This window comes from Oncorhynchus mykiss, chromosome 8, assembly GCF_013265735.2.
Source record: "Oncorhynchus mykiss isolate Arlee chromosome 8, USDA_OmykA_1.1, whole genome shotgun sequence".
Lineage (NCBI taxonomy): Eukaryota > Metazoa > Chordata > Actinopteri > Salmoniformes > Salmonidae > Oncorhynchus > Oncorhynchus mykiss.
The window spans coordinates 16,271,189-16,293,291 of record NC_048572.1 but is presented as its reverse complement, the minus strand read 5'-3'; the positions used below and the strand labels follow the sequence as shown (position 1 = coordinate 16,293,291).

General features: G+C 39.8%; 1 protein-coding gene, 1 long non-coding RNA gene and 13 other non-coding genes across 43 annotated transcripts; all 15 read left to right on the top strand.

Moving 5' to 3' along the window:
* Nucleotides 1–25: 25 nt before the first annotated feature.
* Nucleotides 26–8,736, top strand: LOC110529483. 26 transcript variants are annotated; one of them, XR_005052807.1, is made up of 16 exons: nt 81–388; nt 539–569; nt 4,814–4,865; nt 5,061–5,112; nt 5,308–5,359; nt 5,552–5,607; nt 5,809–5,860; nt 6,062–6,113; nt 6,309–6,360; nt 6,562–6,613; nt 6,809–6,858; nt 7,054–7,102; nt 7,295–7,350; nt 7,546–7,597; nt 7,799–7,863; nt 8,235–8,736. It is a non-coding gene; the product is annotated as an uncharacterized LOC110529483 (long non-coding RNA). The 26 variants fall into 26 exon arrangements; XR_005052793.1 differs by lacking the exon at nt 6,309–6,360 and having other exon boundaries at nt 26–155; XR_005052806.1 differs by lacking the exon at nt 6,809–6,858 and having other exon boundaries at nt 85–388.
* LOC118965674 lies at nt 4,660–4,731 on the top strand. Its single transcript, XR_005053052.1, has one exon. It is a non-coding gene; the product is annotated as a small nucleolar RNA SNORD50 (small nucleolar RNA).
* Nucleotides 4,907–4,978, top strand: LOC118965673. The gene has a single exon (XR_005053051.1). It is a non-coding gene; the product is annotated as a small nucleolar RNA SNORD50 (small nucleolar RNA).
* LOC118965665 lies at nt 5,154–5,225 on the top strand. The gene has a single exon (XR_005053043.1). It is a non-coding gene; the product is annotated as a small nucleolar RNA SNORD50 (small nucleolar RNA).
* Nucleotides 5,401–5,472, top strand: LOC118965676. Its single transcript, XR_005053054.1, has one exon. It is a non-coding gene; the product is annotated as a small nucleolar RNA SNORD50 (small nucleolar RNA).
* On the top strand, nt 5,649–5,720 carry LOC118965672. The gene has a single exon (XR_005053050.1). It is a non-coding gene; the product is annotated as a small nucleolar RNA SNORD50 (small nucleolar RNA).
* LOC118965671 lies at nt 5,902–5,973 on the top strand. The gene has a single exon (XR_005053049.1). It is a non-coding gene; the product is annotated as a small nucleolar RNA SNORD50 (small nucleolar RNA).
* On the top strand, nt 6,155–6,226 carry LOC118965670. Its single transcript, XR_005053048.1, has one exon. It is a non-coding gene; the product is annotated as a small nucleolar RNA SNORD50 (small nucleolar RNA).
* Nucleotides 6,402–6,473, top strand: LOC118965669. Its single transcript, XR_005053047.1, has one exon. It is a non-coding gene; the product is annotated as a small nucleolar RNA SNORD50 (small nucleolar RNA).
* Nucleotides 6,655–6,726, top strand: LOC118965668. Its single transcript, XR_005053046.1, has one exon. It is a non-coding gene; the product is annotated as a small nucleolar RNA SNORD50 (small nucleolar RNA).
* LOC118965664 lies at nt 6,900–6,971 on the top strand. Its single transcript, XR_005053042.1, has one exon. It is a non-coding gene; the product is annotated as a small nucleolar RNA SNORD50 (small nucleolar RNA).
* Nucleotides 7,144–7,215, top strand: LOC118965675. The gene has a single exon (XR_005053053.1). It is a non-coding gene; the product is annotated as a small nucleolar RNA SNORD50 (small nucleolar RNA).
* Nucleotides 7,392–7,463, top strand: LOC118965667. Its single transcript, XR_005053045.1, has one exon. It is a non-coding gene; the product is annotated as a small nucleolar RNA SNORD50 (small nucleolar RNA).
* On the top strand, nt 7,639–7,710 carry LOC118965666. The gene has a single exon (XR_005053044.1). It is a non-coding gene; the product is annotated as a small nucleolar RNA SNORD50 (small nucleolar RNA).
* A 3,274-nt stretch (nt 8,737–12,010) lies between the features above and the next one.
* Nucleotides 12,011–21,888, top strand: LOC110529480 (synaptotagmin binding, cytoplasmic RNA interacting protein). 4 transcript variants are annotated; one of them, XM_021611669.2, is made up of 12 exons: nt 12,011–12,195; nt 12,940–13,117; nt 13,866–13,984; nt 14,076–14,183; nt 14,434–14,547; nt 14,826–15,002; nt 16,270–16,405; nt 16,577–16,782; nt 17,206–17,355; nt 17,462–17,583; nt 17,761–18,142; nt 19,709–21,888. In XM_021611669.2, exons 1-12 carry the CDS (start codon nt 12,193–12,195, stop codon nt 19,739–19,741), a joined length of 1,728 nt encoding a protein of 575 aa, XP_021467344.1. In that variant the 5' UTR covers nt 12,011–12,192; the 3' UTR covers nt 19,742–21,888. The 4 variants fall into 4 exon arrangements, with proteins under 4 accessions (XP_021467344.1, XP_021467343.1, XP_036840772.1 ...); XM_021611668.2 differs by having other exon boundaries at nt 19,706–21,888; XM_036984877.1 differs by lacking the exon at nt 19,709–21,888 and having other exon boundaries at nt 17,761–18,915.
* The last annotated feature ends 215 nt before the right edge of the window (nt 21,889–22,103 follow it).

The window sequence follows — 22,103 nt, the reverse complement described above, 5'->3', positions numbered from 1 at the left end:
GATTTCAATGGCACTTTCGCCAATGCTTGAATCGGCTGTTTTGAATCGTGTGATGAATTTGAATATAAGTACTTCACGAAACGCTTACGGGATCCCTTTTATCTGCAATTTCCAACTTGTTAACTCAGTTAGTTTGCTGGCGAAGTTCACTGAAAGTAAGACTATTAGCAATACATCTGCAGTTATAACCTAGATAGCACGACAGCTAGCTATTGACATTAGTTGTCAATCATCACTTTTAAAAATGATATGTGAAATAATGTTAAGCATAAGTAGAGCACCACGTGTTAGCGAAGTTTGCTTTTGCGTGTTAGCGAAGCACCTTTTACAACCCAGAAACATTAGCTCGAAGGAAAAACTAACGGCTGTCTGAATTAACTGCTGCTAGGTTTGTGCAAAATTGTAGACACTGACGAATCTGACTTCTGAAATTCTACTACTGAAATACAATTTACATTACATTAGCTACTATGTTATATTTGAACATTCACAATAAATGTACATGTTAACAGACTATTCTTGTCTTAATGTCTTTCAGGGGGGACTGCAGAAAAAAAAATGGAACTCCTGTAAGTCAATTTAACTGCTGCTAGTTTTGTGAAATAGTGTGGCATAACATTAAAGTTTGTATGCAAAAACAAGACAACCTGTAAGAATATACTGTATTTTAACAGCTGCTAGTTTTGTTCAAGATTGTATTAAAAAAGAGCGACTGCTCCTAAAAGCAACTTAACGTTTTGAAAACGGCCTGTGTGGCGTCGATATGAGTCAAACATGTATTCTAGTGCCAAAATGGAATACAAGTGTAAATATAATAATTTGTGGTCAATAGGCATTCCATTGTCTTTTGGTCCTCGTAACTTTTATTTGTTTTATTATCTTAGTATTCTATCACAAAAAGGACACGTTTGACTTTAAGAAAAACATTGGTCAAGCACATGAATCCTAGTATTTATAAGCAGATTGTTCACACATGGACCTTGAGGTATTTCCACCCTGTTAGAGACGCACAACTAGCTGCAAATGTCTAAGACCTCAAATTTGGCTTACTCTTATCATATTCATTGTTTTATTTAAGTCAATATAAAGCAATTATTGAGTGAAATGTGTTATTTTCAAAACCAGTGCTTTATTGGCACCCCATTTTTCCAAACAGGAATAACAATAGAATTTTGTCAACGTTATTTTTAGTCGACCCCTTCTATCTCTACACGTTAGCACAAAAATATGCATGACATTTGATGGTGTTAAATTATGATTTAAAAATACTGACCTAACTGCGTTGAATGAAGCATAAGAGGGTGGAAAGCAATACCACTGTGGAAATAACAACACTAATGAATACAAGATTTAAACTATTAAAGGTATTCTAACTTTGGCATAATTTTGAAATGGTTGAAAAATACCTGTAATACGAATGAATCTTGTACATCAGTTTACATAACTTTCAATTTATTTCATTTTTTATATTTTTTTTACCTGTCTTTTTAAAAACTTTGTCAACCTTCAGTTTGTAAAATATGAAAATAGAGTATTTATATATTGTTGCTAGCTAATATTATTACTAATTGCAATTATATATGCATTACAATTACGTACAGTGTATTCCCGGAAAGTGTTCAGACCCCTTCGTTTTTCTCCCATTTTGTTACGTTACAGTCTTATTCTAAAATGGATTTAAAAAATGAATAAAACTCGATCTACACACACTACCCCATAATGACAAAGCATGAACAGGTTTTTTGACATTTTTGCAAATGTATTAATTTTAACAATGAAATTGTTTACATAAGTATTCAGACCCTTTGCTATGAGACTTGAAATTGAGCTCCGGTGCATCCTGTTTCCATTGATCGTCCTTGATGTTTCTATATGATTTGGAAAGTCACACATCTGTCTGTATAATGTCCCACAGTTGACAGTGCATGTCAGAGTGAAAACAAGCCGTGAGGTTGGAAGAATTGTCTGTAGAGCTCGAAGACAGGATTGTGTCGAGGCACGGATCTGGGGAAGGGTACCAAAAAATGTATTCCGCATTGAAGGTCCCCAAGAACACAGTGGCCTCCATCATTCTTAAATGGAAGAAGTTTGAAACCGCCGAGACTCTTCCTCGAGCTGGCTGCCCGGCCAAACAGCAATCGTGGGAGAATGGCCTTGATCAGGGAGGTGAGTAAAGAACCTTATGGTCACTCTGACAGAGCTCCAGAGTTCCTCTGGAGATATGGGAGAACCTTCCAGAAGGACAACCTCTGCAGCACTCCACCAATCAGGCCTTTGTTGTAGAGTGGCCAGATGGAAGCCCATCCTCAGTAAAAGGCACATGACAGCCAGTTTGGAGTTTGCCAAAAGGCACCTAAAGGACTATCAGACCATAAGAAACAAGATTATTTGGTCTGATGAAACCAAGATTGAACTCTTTGTCCTGAATGCCAAGCGTCATGTCTGGAGGAAACCTGGCATCATCCCTACGGTGAAGCATGGTGGTGGCAGCAACATGTTGTGGGGAAGTCTTTCAGCGGCAGGGACTGGGAGACTAGTCAGGATCAAGGGAAAGATGAGCAGAACAAAGTACAGAGAGATACTTGATGACAACCTGCTTCAGAGTGCTCAGGAGCTCAGACTGAGGCAAAGGTTCACCTTCTAACAGGACAACAACCATAAGCAAACAGCCAAGACAACGCAGCAGTGGCTTCAGGAGAAGTTTCTGAATGTCCTTGAGTGGCCCAGCCAGAGTCCGGACTTGAACCCGATCGAACATCTCTGGAAAGACCCGAAAATAGCTGTGCAGCGATGCTCCCCATCCAACCTGACAGAGCTTGAGATGATCTGCAGAGAAGAATGGGAAAACTCTCCAAATACAGGTGCCAAGCTTGTAGCATTATACCCAAGAAGACTCTAGGTTGTAATTGCTGCCAAAGGTTCTTCAAAGTACAATACTGTTCAGCTGTATTCATCGACCTGGCCAACGCTTTCGACTCAGTCAATCAACACATTCTTATCGGATGATTCAACAGCCTTGGTTTCTCAAATGACTGCCTCGCCTGGTTCACCAACTACTTCTCAGACAGAGCTCAGTGTGTCAAATCGGAGGACCTGTTGTCCGGACCTCTGGCAGTCTCTCTAAGGGGGTGCCACAGGGTTGAATTATCAACTCTCTTCTCTGTATACATCAATGATGTCGCTCTTGCAGCTGGTGATTCTCTGATCCACCTCTACGCGGACGACACCATTCTGTATTACTTCTGGCCCTTCTTTGGACACTGTGTTACCTAACCTCCAGACGAGCTTCAACGCCATACAACTCTCCTTCCGTGGCCTCCAACGGTTCTGAAATGCAAGTAAAACTAAATACATGCTCTTCAACCGATCGCTACCAGCATCACTACTCTGGACGTTTCTGACTTAGAATATGTGGACATCTACAAATACCTAGGCGTCTGGTTAGACTGTAAACTCTCCTTCCAGACTCACATTACGCATCTCCAATCCAAAATTAAATCTAGAATTGTCTCCCTATTTCGCAACAAAGCATCCTTCACTCATGCTGGCAAACACCCTCATAAAACGGACTATCCTACCGATCCTTGACTTCGGCGATGTCATTTACAAAATAGCCTCCAATACCCTACTCAGCAAATTGGATGCAGTCTATCACAGTGCCGTCCGTTTTGTCACCAAAGCCCCATATACTACCCACCACTGCGACCTGTATGCTCTCACTGGCTGGCCCTCACTTTATATTTGTTGCCAAACCCACTGGCTCCAAGTCATCTATAAGTCTTTGCTAGGTAAAGCCCCGCCTTATCTCAGCTCACTTGTCACCATAGCAGCACCCCACCCGTAGCACGTGCTCCAGTAGGTATATTTCACTACTCACCCCCAAAGCCAATTCCTCATTTGGCTGCCTTTCCTTCCAGTTCTCTGCTGCCAATGACTGGAAAATGCAAAAATCACTGAAGCTGGAGACTCATATCTGCCTCACAAAAGCACCAGCTGTCAGAGCAGCTCACAGATCACTGCAACTGTACATAGCCCATCTGTAAATAGCCCATCCAAGCTAACTCATCCCCATAATGTTATTTATTTATTTGTTTTGCTCCTTTGCACCCCAGTATCTCCACTTGCACATTCATCTTCTCCACATCTATCACTCCAGTGTTTAATTGCTATATTGTAATAATTTTGCCACGACGGACTATTTATTGCCTACCTCCCTTATCCTACCTCATTTGCCCACAATGTATATAGACTTTTTCTATTGTATTATTGACTGTATGTTTGTTTATTCCATGTGTAACTCTGTTGTTGTTTGTGTAGCGCTGCTTTGTTTTTATCTTGGCCAGGTCGCAGTTGTAAATGAGAACTTGTTCTCAACTAGCCTACCTGCTTAAATAAAGGTGAAATAAAATAAAAAACTGAGTAAGGGTTGGATTACTTATGTAAATGAGATATTTCAGGGTGTTTTAATTTTTTACCAAATTAAAATTAAACCTGTTTTTGCTTTGTCATTATGGGGTATTGTGTGTAGATGAGGATTTGTTTTATTTTATGCATTTTAGAATAATGCTAGACCGTAACCGAATGTAGAAAAAGTCACTGTGTCTGAATACTTAACAATTGCACTACACATCCATGCACAATAAAGTTGTTGCAAGATTGTATTAAGGATGAACCTATCCCGAACCTGATTCCTGTAAGATTGACAACCCTGTCGGATCTGACTTCTGAAATACAATTAGCATAATTGATCATGATACATTTGAACATGCATGCACAAACTTCATGTTAATATTTTGACTGTACTGTCTTTCAGGGAACTGCAGACCAGACATTGATGGGAAAATTACAGTCTGTAGCTAACAACTGTAAGTATCTGCTAGTTTTGTGCAAACTCGTTGCAAGATTGTATTAAGGATGAACCTATCCCGAACCTGATTCCTGTAAGATTGACAACCCTGTCGGATCTGACTTCTGAAATACAATTAGCATAATTGATCATGATACATTTGAACATGCATGCACCAACTTCATGTTAATATTTTGACTGTACTGTCTTTCAGGGAACTGCAGACCAGACATTGATGGGAAAAATACAGTCTGTAGCTAACAACTGTAAGTATCTGTTAGTTTTGTGCAAACTCGTTGCAAGATTGTATTAAGGATGAACCTATCCCGAACCTGATTCCTGTAAGATTGACAACTCTGTCGGATCTGACTTCTGAAATACAATTAGCATAATTGATCATGATACATTTGAACATGCATGCACAAACTTCATGTTAATATTTTGACTGTACTCTCTTTCAGGGAACTGCAGACCAGACATTGATGGGAAAATTACAGTCTGTAGCTAACAACTGTAAGTATCTGTTAGTTTTGTGCAAACTCGTTGCAAGATTGTATTAAGGATGAACCTATCCCGAACCTGATTCCTGTAAGATTGACAACCCTATTGGATCTGACTTCTGAAATACCATTTGCAGATTTCTGATACCACAGTTGAACATGCACCAGGGTTTAATGTGAAACTGTTCATCTTACCGTTTTTCAGATATGCAGACCAGAAATGGAATCCTCTACACCAGAACATGGCTTCCTGTAACACCTGTAAGAATCTGTTGTCTACTCCTAGTTTTTTGCAAAGGTTGTATTAAGGATGAACCTATCCCGAACCTGATTCCTGTAAGATTGACAACCCTGTCGGATCTGACTTCTGAAATACAATTAGCATAATTGATCATGATGCATTTGAACATCCATGCACAATAAAGTTAATTCTTAATATTTTTTTACCATACTGTCTTTCAGGGAACTGCAGACCAGACATTGATGGGAAAAATACAGTCTGTAGCTAACAACTGTAAGTATCTGTTAGTTTTGTGCAAACTCGTTGCAAGATTGTATTAAGGATGAACCTATCCCGAACCTGATTCCTGTAAGATTGACAACCCTGTCGGATCTGACTTCTGAAATACAATTAGCATAATTGATCATGATGCATTTGAACATCCATGCACAATAAAGTTAATTCTTAATATTTTTTTACCATACTGTCTTTCAGGGAACTGCAGACCAGACATTGATGGGAAAATTACAGTCTGTAGCTAACAACTGTAAGTATCTGCTAGTTTTGTGCAAACTCATTGCAAGATTGTATTAAGGATGAACCTATCCCGAACCTGATTCCTGTAAGATTGACAACCCTGTCGGATCTGACTTCTGAAATACAATTAGCATAATTGATCATGATACATTTGAACATGCATGCACAAACTTCATGTTAATCTTTTGACTGTACTGTCTTTCAGGGAACTGCAGACCAGACATTGATGGGAAAAATACAGCCTGTAGCTAACAACTGTAAGTATCTGTTAGTTTTGTGCAAACTCGTTGCAAGATTGTATTAAGGATGAACCTATCCCGAACCTGATTCCTGTAAGATTGACAACCCTGTCGGATCTGACTTCTGAAATACAATTAGCATAATTGATCATGATGCATTTGAACATCCATGCACAATAAAGTTAATTCTTAATATTTTTTTACCATACTGTCTTTCAGGGAACTGCAGACCAGACATTGATGGGAAAATTACAGTCTGTAGCTAACAACTGTAAGTATATGCTAGTTTTGTGCAAACTCGTTGCAAGATTGTATTAAGGATGAACCTATCCCGAACCTGATTCCTGTAAGATTGACAACCCTGTCGGATCTGACTTCTGAAATACAATTAGCATAATTGATCATGATACATTTGAACATGCATGCACAAACTTCATGTTAATATTTTGACTGTACTGTCTTTCAGGGAACTGCAGACCAGACATTGATGGGAAAATTAGTCTGTAGCTAACAACTGTAAGTATCTGTTAGTTTTGTGCAAACTGGTTGCAAGATTGTATTAAGGATGAACCTATCCCGAACCTGATTCCTGTAAGATTGACAACTCTGTCGGATCTGACTTCTGAAATACAATTAGCATAATTGATCATGATACATTTGAACATGCATGTTCAAACTTCATGTTAATATTTTGACTGTACTGTCTTTCAGGGAACTGCAGACCAGACATTGATGGGAAAATTACAGTCTGTAGCTAACTGTAAGTATCTGTTAGTTTTGTGCAAACTCGTTGCAAGATTGTATTAAGGATGAACCTATCCCGAACCTGATTCCTGTAAGATTGACAACCCTATTGGATCTGACTTCTGAAATACCATTTGCAGATTTCTGATACCACAGTTGAACATGCACCAGGGTTTAATGTGAAACTGTTCATCTTACCGTTTTTCAGATATGCAGACCAGAAATGGAGTCCTCTACACCAGAACACAGCTTCCTGTAACATCTGTAAGAATCTGTTGTCTACTCCTAGTTTTTTGCAAAGGTTGTATTAAGGATGAACCTATCCCGAACCTGATTCCTGTAAGATTGACAACCCTGTCGGATCTGACTTCTGAAATACAATTAGCATAATTGATCATGATACATTTGAACATGCATGCACAAACTTCATGTTAATATTTTTACTGTACTGTCTTTCAGGGAACTGCAGACCAGACATTGGTGGGAAAAATACAGTCTGTAGCTAACAACTGTAAGTATCTGCTAGTTTTGTGCATACTCGTTGCAAGATTGTATTAAGGATGAACCTATCCCGAACCTGATTCCTGTAAGATTGACAACCCTGTCGGATCTGACTTCTGAAATACAATTAGCATAATTGATCATGATGCATTTGAACATCCATGCACAATAAAGTTAATTCTTAATATTTTTTTACCATACTGTCTTTCAGGGAACTGCAGACCAGACATTGATGGGAAAAATACAAACTGTAGCCAACAACTAAGTATCTTCTAGGTTTGTGTAAGAGTGACAACCCTGTCGGATCTGACTTGTTTTTTTGTCATTATTGTTATTTATTTTTTACCCCCAATTTCGTGATATACAATTACGCTGCATCTCCCTTGGGAGATAAAGGTAAAGCTCCCCCGGCCAAACCCTGCCCTAACCCCGAAGATGTTTTGCCCTTTGTGCACAGCCCTATGGGATTCCCTGTCATGGCCGGTTGTGACACAGCCTGGGATCGAACCCCTGTCTGTAGTGACTCCTCAAGCACAGTGCCTTAGACTGCTGCGCCACTCAGGAGTCCCCAATTTGCAGATTTCTGGTGTCACATTTTAACATGCAAAAGGGTGTATCGTTAAATCATTTTCCTGGTTGTCTTTCAGGGCACTGCTAGTCGTGACTCCATCCTTCCAAATTGTCTCGTTGACTAGCGACACCTGGGCTTCAAGGTTGGGGGACAGCAGACTAGAAAAGGACACAGTGTTACACTTGTAAGAATGCATTTTGTGAAGTTGTTGCAAGATTGTATTTAGGATGACACTATCCCGAACATGATTGACAACACTGTCAGACCTGACTTCTGAAATGCAATTTGCAACCAAATGTGTTAGCAGGATTATGGGGAGAATAGCTTTATAAAGGTTGTAACAAGGTGTTTTCTTTCATTTATTTAATTCCTAGTGACTGTCTTTGCAAGGGTCATTGTGATCTTTATCATACAATGGAGCTGGCCATCACTAGCAATGTGGAGACTGCATTATTGCCTTTTCATTTACAAAGCTCTAAATTGGAACTGAGCTACCCTAGGACAAAGTTCGTTATATTGACTGTATTGATTTGTGGAGTAACTGGATGTTTGAATTTAATAAAGATCATTTAAATGCATTCAGTCTTTTTTGTTTTTGTTTCACTGCATATGCTTTTGTCCCAACTAATTTGGGTGTGAATGATGGCCTGTGGAATCTAATGCGTCATAATGTCAGATCTCATAATCACAGTATCAGTATGTCATTGTTAAATATTTATTCTTTAAATATCAATTATCTAAAGATTAGATCTTATTTTCTAAGAAAAGCTGCATGTTCAATTTCTTAGTGGTATGACAGCAGCTATTTTAAAAAAAAAAAACAATTTCACTTGGCAAGTCAGTTAGGAACAAATTCTTGTTTACAATGACGGCCTACCCCGGCCAAACCCTACACGTACGACGCTGGGTCAATTTTGCGCCGCCCTGTGCTCTAATGAATTTGGCCTAATTTAAGTAATTTTATCATTTGAGAGAACGGAGTAAGACTGTTCTGTCGAGGTAAGTTCTGACTCAACTTTGAGTAACATTAGATGTAAAATACTTTGCATGTGGCTTTCTCAACATGGACCTTATCAATCAAAACATGTTAAATGGGTGATAGTTTCCCACAGCATGGCTTACTGACCACAACATGGAGATCCACAAGACAGACTATTATTTGTTATGGGTGCATTTGTCCTATCACCTCCACCGAGGACCTTACCATTAGCGACTGGAACGAGCTGCAACAAACACTCAAACTGGACAGTTTTATCTCAATCTCTTCAAAGACTCAATCATGGACACTCTTACTGACAGTTGTGGCTGCTTGGTGTGATGTATATTTGTCTCTACCTTTTTGCCGTTGTCTGCTCAATAATGTTTGTACCCTGTTTTGTGCTGCTACCATGCTATGTTGTCGTCTTAGGTCTCTCTTTATGTAGTGTTGTCGTGATGTGTTGTCTTATTTTTATTTAATTCATTTTTATTTTTAATCCCAGCCCCAGTCCCCGCTGGAGGCTTTTTGCCTGGCCGTCATTGTAAATAAGAATTTGTTCTTAACTGACTTGCCTAGTTAAATAATTAACTTTGGAGGAGATGGTGTTGCATTTGGAGCAAGTGGTCATGAAGTGCAGGAATGATGTGATGGTGGGTTCAAAGAGTTCCCATGGACCTAGAAGAGAGATGTAACAAAGGTAATACCTTTGCCCCATTCTCAATTAATCTTTCCTCAATATGTCCAATCCTCAAAAGCCATAGGAAAAGGTCTGAGTGGAGGGACCGTTGAGATGAGACAAATGGAGATGGAGCCTCTGACTCTTTGCAATGTATGTTTTTCCTTGTACTGCAACAACACAACTGAAGCAATGCAATGCTCATACCTGAGTAGTGGCATGCAGAGGGTGTGTGACTGAAGTCACCCAGAGCGTGCAAGACCTGCATCAGGCAGAACCTACTCAGGAACAACCTGATGATGTTAGTCTGTTTTTCACCACAGCTTCCAATTTAAAATAAATACATTTTTGCTTTATTAGCTTCCAATTTTAGTGACTGGTTTTCTGGACAAAGATTAATTCTAATCTCGGACTATAAAACACCCCAACGTGTTTCTCAAATTGTATAATGTAGGTGCTGGTAAAATGGAATTGATGCCCTGAAGGGGTGAAAGTAGCATACTGGTAATTTACTAGGTATTTATCTTGAAAGACTGGTGCAAATTGTAAAGGAGGATGCACCTGAACATGCTTCTAGAACTGCACTGGCTGTCAGAAGCCTAGAGGACCACAAGCCGACCACCATCGAGCAGAAGACAGTCCCCATCAAGGGCCAGGATCTCTTTATCTGGGACAGTCTGAAAGTGTTTCGGATTCCGAATTGGATACATTGTTGGCTTTGCTTGACTCTTCGTCTGACTAGACTAACATAACTGAATCTCCATCTGAATTTTATGACTCATCTGAATCCAATTAATCTGAACCAGAGCCTGATTCATAAACTTGAAACACATTCATAGAAATGACTGCTAAAGATCAGTCCTAGCACTGCAAAATGTAATAACTAATTATGGTCGTTATCCAGGATAATATACATTTCTTCCTGAAATTATGCATAAAATACTGTGAAGCCTTGGAAAATATTGCTTTTGAAATTATTATTTACCTGGCTGTTCTAAAGATTACAGGTCCACATGCACTTTTATTTGGGTCCATAGTTAGCGGTGGTGCGAGCTAAATAGTGTTTCAATCGGTGACGTCACTTGCTCTGAGATCTTGAAGTAGTAGTTCCCCTTGCTCTGCAAGGGCCGCGGCTTTTGCGGAGCGATGGGTAACGATGCTTCGTGGGTGACTGTTGTTAATGTGTGCAGAGGGTCCCTGGTTCGTGCCCAGGTATGGGCGAGGGAACGGTCTAAAGTTACACTGTTACATTGGTGCCGTGACCCAGATCACTGGTTGCTGCGGAAAAGGAGGTCAAAAGAGGGGTGAGTGTAACGGATGTGAAACGGCTAGCTTAGTTAGCGGTGGTGCGAGCTAAATAGCATTTCAATCGGTGACGTCACTTGCTCTGAGATCTTGAAGTAGTAGTTCCCCTTGCTTTGCAAGGGCCGTGGCTTTTGTGGAACGATGCTTCGTGGGTGACTGTTGTTGATGTGTGCAGAGGGTCCCTGGTTTGCGCCCAGGTATGGGCGAGGGGACGGTCTAAAGTTATACTGTTACACTTCCAGAGGCACTTTGGAACTGTTAGTGAACTGTTAGTGACTGTTGCAACCGAGGACAGAATTTTTTACACGTTACGCCTTCAGCACACATTCTGTGAGCTTGTGTGGCCTACCACTTCGTGGCTGAGCCGTTTTTGCTTCTAAATGTTTTCACTTCACAATAACAGCACTTACAGTTGACTTGACCAGAACAGAAATTTGACCAGCTGACTTCTGGGAAAGGTGACATCCTATGACAGTACCACATCGAAAGTCACTGAGCTCTTCAGTAAGGACATTCTACTGCCAGTGTTTGTCTATGGAGATTGCATGGCTATGTGCTCGATTTTATACGCCTATCATCAATGGGTGTGATTGAAAAAGCAGAATCCACTAATTTGAAGGGGTGTCCTACTTTTGCATATATAGTGTATATCATTACACTCTTAACTTAAGCATTACAAAACGTATATTCGATCAAGTAAACTTCACGTTATAAATAAGCCATTAATTTGCTTGTTGACCAATTTCGACACTGACCATACAAAAAGTCATTGCTTTGGTTGGCGAAAGAACGACAAATCACCGCCATCTGCTGGAGGGAGATAGAGTTCCCACCGAGTTGGCCCACTCTCTTCCTTTTCGAGTCTACATCGTCAAAATGCACCAGCCCGTGGTTTGCAGCTGCAGAAACCCCATAGATGTTGAAGCACTCGCGGCGTCAACTAGCCGCCATTTTACATTATCGGGACAGGAGTGAAAACCCGACCTACCCCGGGAATCGTAGATTTTTTTTCTTTTTTTTGTAACACCCTGAAATCAGACAAAATCAACACCGTGCACCTTAGTGAACTATCAAATGGTAAATATTTGCCTGATGTGCCAACTGGTCAAGCTAGGGATAGGTGAAGATGTTTGTTCTTGTAGTGTTTTCAAACAATGTGTAACGTGGTTAACGTTAGCTAACTAGCAAGCTAGCTACTCCTACCCGGCATTTTGAAAATGGATTCCAGAGCTTATGTCGTTAGCTAGACAGCTAACTTAACTAGCTAGTTATTTGGCGGCTGGACACCAGGCCGGGGCCACGGAGTAGCTAGCTATGTTAGTTTCACTAATGTTACTAGCGAACCGGGGGCAAATATTTTAGACACATTCCTGAAGAAGGGGTTAACATTAGCTAATGTATTAGCAAATGCGTTAATTGTAGAACAATGAGGTTTAGTTATATCTGTGGTATTAGTTTACTGGCTACTTTACAATGCATTGCTAAACAAGCCTACTACGGCAGTGCCGTCAGTGCGCACAAAACACGTGTAACGCTAGTTTGCTGGTTCCTAAATGAGTTCAAAAACACACCCTAATGTTAGCTACATACTGTAGTTAACGTTAGTTATATTTAACGGTTATCTTAATTTCCGAAATTCAGTATAAAGTCGGGTACCTCTGGAATTGAGTTATTTTTTAAGGCACTGTTTGCTTGCTAAAACAAGACCATCGTAAAACATTTATCTTCGTTGCAGGAGTTTAATGATTAGCATGATCATAAAAGGGTTGTTGCTATACTACATTTCCCCGTCTAATTTATTTGACTCATTGCATTACACAGATGTCTGGGGACATGGTGACTGATCAAGTAAATGGAAATGGTACAGAAGAACCAATGGACACAACTACAGTGGACACAACTGCAGCAGAAATTAAACATTCAGACCATTTCCAGACTTTATTAGACGCTGGTTTACCACAGAAAATTGCTGAAAAATTAGATGCAATTTACGTAGCAGGTGAGCGCAACTACCGTAATTGTCTGCCCTTTTAGTTCTATCTATTAGCAGTTTGTATTTACCACAGAAACTTTGTCTGATTTCTTTGCAAAATGGGTACAAACAAAGCTATCCTCACCATACCCCAAAAACTGTATTTCTGAGTGGGAATTTTTATGAATTGTGTCAAGACAGAGTAGAGAAGCTATTGCTTAATATGGATGGAAACCTATTGTGGATTAGTATACATTTTGAAACTGGAGTGGATGGGGGAGGGTTGTCTTGATATGGTCTCAAGGGGAATCTGAGGCCATGGCATATGCAGGAACAATGGCACCAGCTGCCTGGACTGGGACAAGTGATGTCCCCCAGAAGCACAATGTGGACAATATAAAGAAACGCATAACAGGCCTCTTAAGACATCTGTATTTACTTGTACAAGTACAGCTGACTGACTTGGGTTTTACAGTGTGATGCTTGCTTATGGGTACAGATAGTGAGATATTCTTCCTCTTTTGATAAGCTGCATGTTTGTTAATTTCCTTAAGTTTCTGTTATCCTTGTTCATGTTTTCACTACAAACCCAACTTTTTCTAGCAATATTGACTACTTTATGTGTTGCTTGTCCACATGATATCTATTACTCAAATCCCGGAGCAACTCAACATTGCTGTGATGTTTTACCGCTAAGATCTGATTGGACATAATGCCATGTCTTATTTTGATGTCATTGGTGAACAAAATGGTTATATTTGGAATGTCTCTACAGGACTGGTAGCACACAGTGACCTAGATGAAAGGGCTATTGAAGCGTTGAAAGAATTTAATGAAGAAGGTGCTCTGCAAGTCCTGCTTCAGTTTAAGGAAAGTGATCTGTCGCACGTGCAAGTAAGTGGGGCAGCATTACTCTTGTTTGAGGATGTTTTTCTGATTTAGTGAAATGCTGGGAGGACCTAAAAGCTCCAATTTTCCCATGCAGAACAAAAGTGCGTTTCTCTGTGGAGTAATGAAGACTTACAGACAGAGGGAGAAGCAAGGGACCAAAGTTTCAGATTCCACAAAGGGACCAGATGAGGCAAAAATAAAGGTATGTCAACACCAGGAAGTTTACTTTCCATGCTCTTTGTAGAAATGAAATATTTCTGTTCCAATCTCTTCCCACTGCCTTGGCATTATTGTAATAGTTGGACATTTGCTGGCAGACTAGACTCCACTTAGCTTGTCAAGAGTATTATACCAAGGTTCCAAAAGTCTGTGAATATTTTGGTTATTTGTGACAATCAAGCATTGTTTTTGTGTAGTTGCAACATTTAATCTATTTATTTTGATTATGTCAGGCTCTGCTTGATAGAACCAGCTATACACTTGATGTGACAACGGGTCAGCGCAAGTATGGAGGCCCCCCCCCAGAGTCTGTGTATTCAGGTTCTCAACCCACTATTGGAACAGAGGTAAGGTCTTTACCTTTCAGTGAACAAACGCACATGAATGAGACCATCAAACATCTTCAAATTGCTGTTTGTCCTAATGATATTTGTAGTTCTGGAGAGACTCTGAGAGCTTACTGCTAAGATCTGACTGGGCTGAAACTTAAAACACTAAAGTGTAATAAATAAACAAAACTTCTCGTGCCTTTTGAGTTCCGTAATTTTTGTGTATTCATTTCCATAACCGGGCACTTTCGCATCTGCTCAGATGTTTCTTCATGACATGTTCCCTCCCTTTCCAGATATTTGTTGGGAAAATTCCTCGAGACTTGTTTGAGGACGAGCTGGTGCCGCTCTTTGAGAAGGCGGGACCTATCTGGGATCTACGTCTAATGATGGACCCACTTAGTGGCCTGAACAGGGGGTACGCCTTTGTCACTTTCTGCACTAAAGAGGCTGCCTCAGAGGCAGTAAACCTGGTGAGTGTGTCTTTGTGCCTTTACGAGGGTTGCAGAATTCCAGGAACTTTAAATTAATTCCATGGTTTTCCAGAAATCCTGATTGTAGGATTCCACATTTCATAATTATTTGCTCCTGATTCCAGGAATCCTCCAACCGGGATTTCAGGAATACCCGGGAATTTTGCAACACCAACCTTGACACTCCAGTTATGGCATCCTCTACAGCAGGGATCTCCAACAGGTCGATCGCAAGCTACTAGTAACTCGCAGCCCACATATGAGTAGCTCGCCAAACAATTCTGAAAGTACATGCAATTTCCATATGTTCCACTGCAAACTGTGATAAACAAATTTCATCAGTATCCGCTACGATCTAATCAACCCAACATTGACATTATCTCAACCCCTGGTTAGCCACTATTGGCTTAAAAAGCTAAATCTAACACAATATCTGCCAGTTAATTTGCAGCAATATTGCCCCTGTCTGTGTTGTGCACACGTTTCTATCGCTCCGTGTGTAGCTAGTTGATGTGATAAGTATTGTGGGTTGACAGAAATGCTTTCCCCAAAGCCGTCTCAATTAAATGTTAACTGCAAAGTAGGCTAACCTGGCAGAAGTATATTATTTGTATCTATTTGTTACTTGCAAACGTTGCCATGAAATCTGAGCAGCAGCCGTACAGAACCATCACTAGAACGGCACATCAGATGGCACATTCCTCATCTGCCAGATGCACAATTAAAGGTAGAATTACACAAAAAAAATCAAAATGTCTTCATTTTCTTCCAGACTTATAAAAATGGTCTTCAGGTGTGATTTAAACCATTGTCATAGACTCAGAAAATCAAATGTTGTTTTTCTTTGAACAATTGTATTTTGGATTTCAAAACAAATCTAAAACCAGGAAAAATAAAATTGAGAACATCATTTTGGGAAATATACAACATCATTTGGAGAGAAAAAAATCCTTTGTTTATTAACCCTGATTTTACCTGGTATATTTACTGAAAACGCAGTGCACTACTTTCTCTTGTACAGTAAGGACCTGGGGAAGAGTGGCAGGGAGGGAGGAAAATGTGCCTATTTGAAAGCCACTTTTTAAAAAAATTTAAAAAATTAGTAGTTCATGCTAGAAAAGGTTGGAGAACCCTGCTCTATGGTATTCTTCAAATTTGTTTTCAGGCTTCATCGGTTTAATCAATTTGAAAATATTAACCTTCTGTGCCATGGTGGTTTCATATTTATGCTTGTCACCCTGGTTGACGAGTTCCTCTCTTTCCGTAGTGTAATAATCATGAAATACGCCCTGGCAAGCACATTGGAGTGTGTATATCTGTTGCCAATAACAGGCTGTTTGTCGGCTCCATCCCCAAGAGTAAAACGAAAGAGCAGATGGTTGAGGAGTTTGCTAAAGTCACAGGTAAGAAACATATTTGCTGCTGGGTGAGATTAGGGCTCTTCATTTTATTAAGTTAATGACATGTCTTCTGGTTGTAGCTAACTACATCAAGAGCAGATTTGCTTTAGCTACGAGAATGTGATATTTAATGCACTTCAAACCTGAACTGACTTTTTTAAATTTTTCCAACAGAGGGTCTTAATGATGTCATACTGTACCATCAGCCGGATGACAAAAAGAAGAACCGAGGTTTTTGCTTTTTGGAATACGAGGACCATAAAACTGCTGCTCAGGCCAGACGCAGGCTGATGAGTGGCAAGGTGAAAGTCTGGGGGAATGTGGTTACTGTGGAATGGGCAGACCCCATCGAGGAACCCGATTCAGAGGTCATGGCCAAGGTAGGTGATCTGATTATTACAAAGTGATGAAACACTGGATAAATGAGTGTGTATCCCTAATGATACCCTATTCCCTATATAGTGCACTACTTTTGACTAGGGGCCATTGGACCTGTGTAGAAGTAGTGCACTATATAGGGTGTCATTTGGGACGCCGCCAGTGTTTCTGAATGTTGCCTATTTAACTTTATCTCGGGTATAAAAATCCCTCTGTTGAAGGACAGGGGATGTACATTGATTGGTTTCCCACCTGAAGTCTTGCTTCATAGGCTTGCAGTTGAAAATGTATCAACCTCAAGTCTTGCATTTAACAAAACGCAACAGCTAGCTAGTCTTTAACTGGGTGGAGATCACACTGACGTCTTTGGAAACCATGTACTTGAAATTCATAACACGTTTCCTTTCATGCATTTCAATCCACAGGTCAAAGTTTTGTTTGTCCGAAACCTTGCGAACAGTGTTACGGAAGAAATACTGGAAAAATCATTCGGCAAGTTTGGTAGACTGGAGCGAGTGAAAAAGCTGAAAGATTACGCGTTCATTCACTTTGATGAGAGGGACAGTGCAGTCAAGGTACTGCCGTTGAGTGATAATATAATGAGAATACACTGCTGTAAGTACATGACGTTGCATAGGTGTGTAATTGTATGATGACTGTAGTTTGCCACCATCTCCACAGGCATTGGCTGAAATGAATGGCAAAGATCTAGAGGGAGAGCACATTGACATAGTCTTTGCAAAGCCCCCTGATCAGAAGAGGAAAGAACGCAAAGCTCAGAGACAAGCAGCCAAAACAAACATGTAAGAAGTCTTCCCAAATGTTACACTTCTTTACAAAAGGTTCCACTTTTCAAAGCCCAAATTGAATTGGTCATGCAACCATTTCAAAGTTCTAATCCCGTAAGAACAGTAATGAGTCCATATGTGTATAGTGCCTTGAACATTTTTTGCATGGTTCTGCCTGTTTTTCCCACATAGGTATGATGATTATTATTACAACTACGGCCCCCCTCAGTTGCCCCCTCCCACAAGAGGTGGAAGAAGTAGAGGTGGTGGTAGGGGAGGGTATGCTTACCCCCCTGACTATTATGGCTATGAGGATTACTACGATTATTATGGTTATGACTACCACAATTACCGTGACGGATATGAGGACCCCTACTACGGCTATGATGACTATCAGGCTCCCGCTAGAGGAAGAGGGGGCAGAAGTGCCTGGGGGCCATCACCAGCCAGAGGCCGAGGCGGTGCAGGTGCTTTCAGGGGCAGAGGTGGCTTCTCACCGCGTGGCGGTCCAGGATCAAGCAGAGGAGGTGTACGAGGTGCCAGAGGAGGTGTGCAGCAGAGAGGCCGCGGCGGGGTACGTGGTGCAAGGGGTGGCCGCGGTGGAAATGTAGGAGGAAAGCGCAAAGCTGATGGGTACAACCAGCCAGATTCCAAGCGGCGCCAGACCAATAATCAGAACTGGGGCTCTCAACCCATTGCTCAGCAACCGCTCCAAGGTGGTGATCGTTCTGGTAACTATGGTTACAAATCTGACAACCAGGAGTTTTATCAGGATTCTTTTGGGCAACAGTGGAAGTAGAACTTTAGGGCTATGATTTCAAAGAAAAACATTTAGAGGCTTGATCTGATTAGTTGTAAATCCATACGGTCGCCTCCCTTTTTTCCAATTTGGTAACATCTGGCAAGTTTTGTCTTGTATATATTTTAATAATCCGCTTGGATTTTAACCGTAGATACAATCCCACCTGCTTCTGGCGAACTGGTACATTTTTTTATAAAATTGATTGTGATTTCCATAATGTTTTGACATTTTAAATTTGCAATCATGTGCTCCAGCTCTATTTGGCTATGGTAGTATTATGTATGTTTTTAGCAATTCTGATCTCCATGTCTTAAGTAGCTAACAGCAACAACGCTTATGTCTCAAATATGTAGCCTCGCTTTTTAAAACAAATGAAATTACAATTTGTATGTTACACAAGGTAATTCTAGGAAATAGCTTGTCTTGTAAAAAAAAAAAAGGGGGGGGGGGGACTAGTCCTATTTTTGCCTTTACATTTTGGCTTGTATTCTTTGCTGTTTGTCTGCTTTAATAAACATACACACACAAGTGTACAAAACTTCAAATTGTGTTGCAAATTCATGTTTCGGCAAATTCTCTCTTTAAATTGCCTTCAAATTTAAGGCTCCTTGTGGAAGAGAAGGACTAAAGGTTTGCCAATGTTAGCCACATGCTGCAACGTCACTTTTGCATGCCATCAAATTTATCACCTAGTTCAGCAGTCGGCATCTTTCCACAATTTAAGTTTTACGTATGTGTGGAGACATACCCCATCAGAGCATATTATAAAAATGAATCGCCATATCTCAAACATTGTCTATTTGATTTCACTTTTTTTTTGTAGCCCAAATTTAAATGGATTTTCATTAAAGACATGCCCTGAAAACAAGTGTGAAATCTTTCTCTGGTGGCCACTTCAAATCTGTCCCTTCGACTATTAAGAAAGCACAATTTGTAAAGCTTTTTGTGTCTTAGATCTATATAGTCATTGGTAGCCTTCACTGATCTTGCATGTTTCTCAAATTCCTAATTGAGTAATGGTGGGCAATAATTGTCATGCATGGACTGTCTGTAGAGCTTGTAGTTTGGCCATAACCCCTAATCTTTCCACATCCCTACTACTTAACTTGTCTCCTTTTTAAAGAACACAGCAACGCCACTGTTCTGCTTGACCTTTTCCTAAAGGCATAGACTTGTTGCATGTGACGTTGAAAGGTGTGGAAGTCGATGAATGCTTACAAGAGTTTTTGTCTTTAATGTGCAGTAGCCCATTTTCTGTAGTTACATATGTGTAGATGTTATGTGGTCTTCTGTTGTGGTCTATCTTCTAATTGCATCCTTTTGTTACCTGACTAGCAGGGAAAAGAGGTCGAGGCCGGTCCTGACCTGTAACTATGAAGACTGACCTGCTACTTACTGTATGTGGGGGTTACACCAGGAAGCTGCCAATGGAAGTGATGGTAAGGTCAACTCAATGGTCCAATGATATTCCAGCCTTAAAGCAGCATATCTCCCAGAACTGCTACAGGAGAAGATGATCAAAAGAGAACTCAAATCACTTGCTTGGACTTTTTTTTATATTAACTTGTCACCTTTCCCCATATCCCCAAAGAAAATGCAATTTTAAATGACTGAAGATGTTGAGATTTCCCAGGGGACTCTTCATCCTGAAATGAAATGTAATTATGTCTTTTGCACTTTGTCTAAGTTTGAAGTGGCTCAGAGGAGCTTGATGCTAATGTACATTTGTGTGGTTAATGCAGCTTTATGCTGGAATAGACATGTTTTGATTTTGGATTGGTTTTAAGAGAATGTTCTAAGGCGTAATCCCCTGGCGTAAATAGTCAGGCATTCCAGGAAGGTGGTTATTTTCAGAATTTATTTTAAAGGGTTGGTTAACTACAGTGGTGAAAAAAAAGTACTGAATTGTCATACTTGAGTAAAAGTAAAGCTATGTTAATTAGAAAATGACTCAAATAAAAGTGAGTCACCCAGTAAAATTCTACTTGAGTAAAAGTAAGTATTTGGTTTTTAAATATGTTTATTTATAAAAAGTATTTGATAACATGTAATTCAGTATCAAAAGTATACATTTCAAATTCCTTATTAAGCAAGCCACACGGCACCATGTTCTTGTATTTTTATTTATTTACGGATAGCCAGGGGTACACTCCAACACTCAGACATAATTTACAAACGAAGCATTTGTGTTTAGTGATTCCGCCAGATCAGCGGCAGTAGGGATGACCAGGGATGTTCTCTTGATAAGTGTGTGAATTGGACCATTTTCCTCTCCTGCTAAGCATTCAAAATGTAAGAAGTAGTTTTGGATGTCAGAGAAAATGTGTGGAGTAAAAAAGTACATTATTTTATTTAGGAATGTAGTGAAGTAAAAGTTGTCAAAAATAGTAAAGTACAGATAAGCAAAAAATTGACTTAAGTAGTACTTAAAAGTATTTTTACTTAAGTACTTTACACCACTGGTTAACTACCTCTGTACAGAGGATTCAACTGCCCTGTTTGTACTGTAAATAGGAAAACTTCATTGATGAAAGAAGGGCTTGTTCACCCACTAAATATTAGGACTGTGAAGGTACCAGTATCGCACAATTTTTTTCCCATGGCAAAAATAACAACTACTATAGCTTGGAAAGTAAATACATGTGACTGGATGACACCATAATGTTTTTTTCCAACCAACATTAGGGTTTTGTATTGTGGCAAGGAAACGAGTATCGCGATACTGGTATCATTCCGGCCCTACTAAATATGCACAAGAGCAACAGCAGAGCACATGTAGTTTTATTATAGGTGCTGCATGCTATTTGTCTGACGCTGCGAACAGTCAAACGCTGCATGTTAAATAATCTCATGTAATGAGCCTGAATGAACAAGCCTTGCTTTCATCTAGGCTGAACTGAATTTGCGGTGTGCTTCTTCAGATAATGTAGTTACTGGTTGTATTAAAGTTTAGGAAAATGTTACTTTTGTAAAAGCTTGAACACCAGAAAAACATTTTTCAAGCTTTAAAGTGTCCCTTTCTTTGCTCAATGGGATAGGAAGTCTTAACTTTTGTATATAATCGCATCTCTTTTGTAAGGTTGCATACACTAATGTTTGAAAGCCATCCACCTACTTTGTGTACAGATATTTGCCTAATCATGTTGTACAACTTGAGCATTGATCAGACATCCAACCAGCTGCCTTTTTGTCACATTTGACAAGTGTCTTCAATCTGCATCATGTTGAACATATGATTAGTAGCGGAGTTAGCTGGATATGACTGGTTTTATCCAGTTCAAAAAGGATGTGGCAGCTTTTTTTTTTAATTGCATAAAGGATACTGAATAACTTGATCAGGTTTTGTACACAGTTGACTCCCTCAGTAAGTCCCGTGTTAAAATATTGTTGGCTGGCTAACAAGTGTTTTTTTTTTTTTTTTTTTTTTTTTTTTTGCAGTCTTGCAAATAAATTGTTTTATACTGTAAATTGAGGTGAGTAATTTATTAAAATAAAAATAAAGTCTTGATTTGATTGTAGTGCTCTTGCTACTGTGTATGACTATCCATCTAACAAGTGTAATCAAGATGATCAGATCAACAAGATAATCAGCATGTTTGAGTTGTTGAATTAGTACATTATATTCACTGCCCTTTTTCTGGAATTTACAGCAATAGGCAAATACAGATTTTATTTTGTTTACTGATCATGTCACTATCAAAACTACGAGTTTAATTGGAAATTCCAGAATTTT